This window comes from Octopus bimaculoides, chromosome 6 (genome assembly GCF_001194135.2).
Source record: "Octopus bimaculoides isolate UCB-OBI-ISO-001 chromosome 6, ASM119413v2, whole genome shotgun sequence".
Lineage (NCBI taxonomy): Eukaryota > Metazoa > Mollusca > Cephalopoda > Octopoda > Octopodidae > Octopus > Octopus bimaculoides.
The window spans coordinates 6,891,864-6,898,593 of record NC_068986.1 but is presented as its reverse complement, the minus strand read 5'-3'; the positions used below and the strand labels follow the sequence as shown (position 1 = coordinate 6,898,593).

The window sequence follows — 6,730 nt, the reverse complement described above, 5'->3', positions numbered from 1 at the left end:
AGAGAGAGAGAGAGAGAGAGAGAGAGAGAGAGAGAGAGATAAGATCTCTCCTGTCATTTCCAAATTCTCATGAAATTGCATGACCAAATGGAACACATTTTTATAACCCATAAAAAGTGAGTGAGCCAATCCAATAGCATCAACATCAAATGACGCATTTTTCAAGGTGAGCCCTCGCCCCATTACTTTATGCATGACACTGATCCCACTCTTGAATGAATTGAACAACACTGGATATGGCTACAAAATTATTAAGATCATGAACCATCTTTTCTACATGGACAATTTAAAGCTGTTTGCAAAGAATGACAAAGAACTAGAAGGTCTGTTTGAGAGTTTAGCAATGACATTGGGTTGGCTGACTTTGATAAGCATGCTAATGCAACTTTTGTAAGAGGCAAGCTCAGAGAAAGAATGTCCATTAAATTAGATATCAGCATTACCATGGAGGATTTTGACCCACAAGAAACTTATAAATACCTGTGTATAAATGAAAGAGATGGTATAAGTCATACTACTATGAAGGAAAAGATAAGAAACAAATACTACAGGAGAATAAGACTCAAACTGAACTCTAAAGATTGCACTGAAGCCATTAACACCCTGGCAATCCCAGTAGTCCAGTACAGTTTTAATATTATTAATTGGAATCATACAGAATTTCAATGCATGGATAAGAAGATGAGAAAGCTATTGTCAATTAATAACATGCATCACCCTAAGATATTGATCACCAGTGCCTACCTAGAGGCAGCAGAGAAAGAGGAATGATGTAGATAGGATTCTACCTTGAAACAGCCACTATAAAAATGAACAGGTACTTACCTAGGGCAGAGAACTGGATGTTGTGGTTAGTATATGAACAAGAAAGCAGCAAAAAGTGACATTCTGTTGTCAGGGAAACTTGTAAACTTACAAAGGAACTTGATATTAATCCTGACTTGATGAAAAAACTGAAACCAATGCTACCAGGTGAGTAAAACAGTCAAACAAACTACTAAAAAGATCAGGCAGAAACAACTTAAGGAACAGTGGGCCCAAAAGTCCCTGCATGGACAATATTCTTTGAAGCCAAAATGCTTATATTGACCAAGAAACAACCCAGCAGTGGCTGAGGAGTTTAGGAATGAAAGCATACTGGCAACACAAGACCAAAGCTTTTTTTTACTATAATTTACCAGCCTAATGTTCTTAAAAATGGTGCTGACCCAAAATGCAGATTCTGCAGCAGATTTGATGAAACAATAAACCATCTTGTCTTGAGATGTCCTCTGATAACACTTAACAAATATAAAAATTATCATTATAGGGTAGGGCAATATTTACATCAGAAAATATGCATTACCAAATCAACACTCCTGCTAACTGGTATGCACCGTTCTGAACCAGTGGTCAATGGTAAAAATGTCACCATCCTCTGGGATTTTCCAGGCAGAATAATCCAGGCTATTAAAGACAAGAAAGAAAATACTTGTAAACTGATAGATATGTGTTCTCTCTGATAAGAATATATCTGTCAAAGAATTTGAAAAGATCAGTAAATGCAAGAACCTGGAAATTGAAAAACAAAAAAAAATATGGTATCTTAAATTGAAAACTCTTCCCATTATTGTAGAAATCCTTGTTACAATAAAAATGTGAGACCATAAACACCCTTGCTGTTGGAACAGCAGAACCATCAAAAAATGAGAAAAACTGGTGAGATTTGAAACTCTAAAGAAAGAAACCAAAAGGCTATGGGCAATGAAAATAGTGTATATTGTGCAAATAGTTGTTGGTTCCCTTAGGTATATAGAGAGCAAAGAAATTGTAAGTTGGCTGGAAAAGATTGAGATAAAAATGAAAATAGAGAATATCCAAAAAGCAGCATTACTTGGTAGTGCAAGGAATCTCTGCAAAATCCTCAAGGTTTGAAAAGAACATACCTCCTCGGTTTACAAGAAGTGATTATTTGCTACATTAATGACTGCCCGAAATTGACATAGTATGATTACAAAAGACAAAATGACAATGTGGTAAGGATGATCCATTGGAAACTCTGTGGAAATCCCGGTCTACAAAGAGCAAAGACATGGTATGAGGAAACCCCAGAAGGAGTCACCGAGAATGAAGATTGCAAAATCCTGTGTGTGGGATGCAATAATTCAGTGCGTTCACCTGACCAGATATTGGAAATCAGACATTGTTGTGGTGAATAAAAAAGAAAGAACTTGCATGATAATCAGCGTAGTGATTATCAGTGATAACAGGATCAAAAAGAGAAAGAAGAAGAAAAACTGAACAACTAAGATGATTTGAAGTGGAAAACATGAAGGGCGTGCTCAATGAGGAAAGCAGACATGATGCCAATAGTAATTGGCATGCTTGGAAGTATCAGCTCTCAATTACCAACATGACTCGAAAAGATTGGTACAAATGTAAAGATAGAACGCATACAAAAATCAGCATTGTTTGCAATTGCACAAATTCTTCACAAGCATTTCTTAAGTTACTTGAAGCAAGACCAGTAAACAAGTGCCACCTTAGTCTGCTGGCTGCAGACAGCTGACACTTTTCATCATATCCAGCAAAATAAGCTGAGAGTTTTCATCAAATATTAATAAGAACAATATCAACAACAATCGTAGCAGCAATAATTTTTTTTTCCAATCTTAACACGAAGTTGCATTAGATAATTAAATCAAGCCGACTGCTTGTTTGGAACTTTATTTTATCAACCTCAAAAAGCTGAATGACAAACTTGACATTGGTAAGATTTGAACACTGAGCTTAATCCAGAAACATAGAGTAGCCTATGAAAAGGTCCTGTTAATTGCTTGTTTAATTTTTTACAAAGTAAATATATTTTCTGTTCCTTGTTGGTATACATGGGATCATTTCTTAAGTTACTGTAGCATTTTTGACCAGTTTAACATTATTGCATAATGAGTTTCCAAATTGTCTTCACATCTTGACTGTGTTCTGTAAACTAGAAAGCTGTGGCAAGCAGTGTTTAGCAGAGGGTGTTCACAGTGCTGTTACAGCCTTCTTCTTCTTCAATCTGGAATAACAAAAGTTGGCAGGTCAGTTTATTAGATGTATGAGGAGGTTTTTTTTTCCAGGACTAGTTATGTTTAATGCCCTGGGGAACGAATTCTCGATGCACAATACCATATTTCTGGGAGTGACACACATAGCAAGTCTTCCAGATTGCTCATTGTCTTCCAAGGACATTCTTCTGCTTTTGAAGCATTTGTAGCCCTCAAATCATTGTGTATGACCCATTGCCTCATTGCTCTAAGTTTGCTGAAGCATGCTCAATGTCTCTATCAGACTTCCCGAGTTTAACACTAAATTTCATGTTGGCTCTTTGTTCCTGTTCAAGATAAAATCGCAGACTACAGCATACGTGCGATCACAAAAACACAAATTTCATAACTTGCAAAGTAAACACAGTGATGCCACTCAGTACATTGCCTTATGAAGGTCATTGATAGCTTTCACTGTGCATGCAACCTTGTGCTGGCATGCTGTAGAACTACTCTGGAAACTTGTTGATACCAGCCTGTACAGTAATGATTCACTGAAATTACAAAAATCTAGAATTGTTATAACCACCTTTCTGAAAAAAGTCTCAAAAATTCTGGAATGCACCTCATTCTTGTAAAGAGTTTTTTTACCCATCTATTTCAATGTACAAAGTGATAAGAAATTGAAGAAGACAGAACCTCATGTCATATGAGCAACAAGATTGTATATGAGAGCATCTTGATAGAAGGCTGCAAGCAAGATTGTTGAAGATTTCATCAGATTCTGAAGTGAAAATAACATTGACTGGAGAGCAGATAAACATGACCATCTGTCACTGACAATCTCCGTAAATCCCTTTAATAAATCTATACAGTAAATCCATTCCTGACTGAGTGAAAAATGGTGGTGCCGGTGGTGGTGGTGGTGGGGGACTATAAAATACTGATTCAACCTTTCATTCCTTTTGATAAGTTAATGAATTTTATTACCCTGGCTGTACACACACACATACACACACACACACACATAGTTATTGTAGACTGCTGTACAAGCTATGAAAAGGATCTAACTAAATTATATTAGATATCGTTAATATGGAAGTCAAGAATTAGATTGTATGTACCATTCTTTAAAAAGTGAAGAGCTATTAAATCACTTCAAAATAAAATTGTGATTTATTGATTCATATAAAGCATTCAATAGGCAGGTTTAAAAGTTTTATGAGTTGAAGGGGCACGTCTGTTGGTAAGGTTGGAATTCTAGGTAGAATTAATCCTCTCCTTTCATGTGCCCAGAGAGAATATTAGTCTTGATGGTATTTAGTATAACTTCTTTACTATTAGTCTTCTATCATTGCATAACCAGCAGAGCTTGTTTAATTTACATTGCAGTATTATTTGCAATTCTACTTTTTATTCTTTTTCTGTGTGTTAACAGTGTACCTGAACATCCCATGAAATTTAACCTTTAGCATTCAGATTACTCTGTTAAATGTAATGCTTATTTATTCACATTGTCTTGAATTAATCATGCATTAATCTTGTAGCTTCAAGATTTTGGTGATGTGATTGCTTAATTTTAGAATGACATAGTGGGATGGGTATGAAAAGTTGGTATGAAAGTCATTTTGAACATAATAAAACAGGTAGAATATTTCAGTCAGATATGGCTGGTTTAAATTCTAAAGGGTTAAATATTCTGTAGGGTAATGATCTATTCTTCCTGTTTCACAGACATCACTGTGAAACAGCTGTGTTTGTTGATTCATTAGCTTGACATTTTCCTAGATGTAGCAACTGTTGTCAGTTGATACTGTTAACCCTAACATTTTCAAGCAAATGTACTTCTTTCACACAGTCACTGGTGTGTTAGTTAATGATGTTGTAGGTTGGCAGACACATTCAGTATCAATTCATTTGCTGTATTAAACATTGTGCTTAACAGCAACATCTGGGGGTCATGTTGCTGTTACGGAAATAATAAAATCGTTTCTCTCTAACTTACAACTAATTTCAATCAAATAGATGGCTTGTCATGGTTGAAGATTTTTAAATGTGTATTTATGAATTAGTGTTTGGAAGGGTTTCGAGATATAGGAACCATGGTAAAGCTGACACTGGAACTTGCTGTAGCCCTGTGGCTTGTCAGTTCATGTTAAACTTTCCACCCCATGCCAGCATGGAAAAATGATGCTAAATGGTGAAGATGTGTGAATGATGTTGAACAGTTACTTGCTATTTATCAGAAGAATAGTAAGTTACTATGCCCATTATAAGATAAACAAGTGCTTTTGTGAATAAATTACATATGTTGGAGTAGAAAAAAAATAATTTAGATAAGTATTATTTTATAATCTAAATATACTGTCATGATATTGTTCCAATAAAGAAATTGCCTCCCTCTCTAGGTATTAATATTTTTAAGATAATCATTTAAATTATTAATTACTGGCAACAACCCTATGAAATTTGTTTTAGAAAAAAGCTCAAATAGCTATTCTGATTCTGCTGTTTTTTTTAATGAGGTGTATTTGTTTATGCTATTAAAATGTTTGTGCCATTAAAATGATCAGGCCATTAAAATGTTCATGCTATTAAAACATAAATTTCATAAATGCTATTTCTGCATTTTTTTTTTATTTTCCTAATATCCAAAGACCTAATGCATTTGTTTACAAAAGAAGAAGTTTTTAAAAGATTTTCTTGCAAAAATAATGAAAACAAGGTGGATGTGACTGGTAGTTGTGAGAATTTCTTGAATTAAAAAAATTCTTTTATTTAAATCTAGTCTGGAAATGCAGTTTTGGAAATAAATGAGGAAGGAAATGCGATGATAAAGAATAATACTGACAACACATTTGAAAAAGAAAACAACACCATCTTCTTTAACAACATGCATTTAGAGGTATTTATATCTGTTATTTTCCTGAATGACTAAGAGTTCTGTTTTCACTATACTCAAGATTATTATTATTATTATTATTGTTATTATTACTATTATTATTATTATTATTATCATTATCATCATCATTATTATTATTGGTCTGCTTTCTTTGTGAGCTGTTTGTCTGCCTGTTAGCCTGATTCATAAAGTTATGAAATTTCCTAAAATGAACATATGACCTAAACCAAAATAAAAGAAAAAAGAGAAGAAAAAAGAAACATGCAAGACCACAAGTACTTCTACAAGAAGGCAATTAGCTTACCCTTCAAAGAATACAAATATGAATAATAAAAGACAAAACAAAAAGAAAAGAAAACAAAAACCTACGTATTCATATTTATTTTTGTCACTATTTTTTTTTCCTTAGCTTTTTATTTCTTCCTTTTTTTATTCCATTCTGCTTTTTGATTATTTTTGTGTGTATAAATATATATATATATATATATATATATATATATATATTTTGACATGCAAGGAAAATGCTTGCAAGAACTTGATATTGAAATGTGTCAACAGTACAAACGTCACAAGTGGTAGACTCTAGAAATATCAATGCAAAACTTATAAATAGCACACGTTTCTTTTCCGCTATAGGTCCACAGTTTAAAAATTGACTAATCTCAGACGTAAGGAAATAAATATATAAAAGTAAAATCTACTTTTACTACGACAACAATTTTACATTACAAATATTTCCATTCATGGTTTTTTTAAGTAATATTTCAATTGGGAGTGGAGGCGCAATGGCCCAGTGGTTAGGGCAGCGGACTCGTGGTCA

At 33.8% G+C, this 6,730-nt stretch overlaps 1 protein-coding gene across 1 annotated transcript in view; it reads left to right on the top strand.

Moving 5' to 3' along the window:
- Positions 1–6,730, top strand: part of LOC106882610 (mucin-like protein) — a 108,281-nt gene that overhangs the window by 50,827 nt on the left and 50,724 nt on the right. The window contains exon 14 of the mRNA XM_052968589.1: positions 5,797–5,913. Coding sequence (XP_052824549.1) covers positions 5,797–5,913 — 117 coding nt within the window. The remainder of the gene's footprint in view (positions 1–5,796; positions 5,914–6,730) is intronic.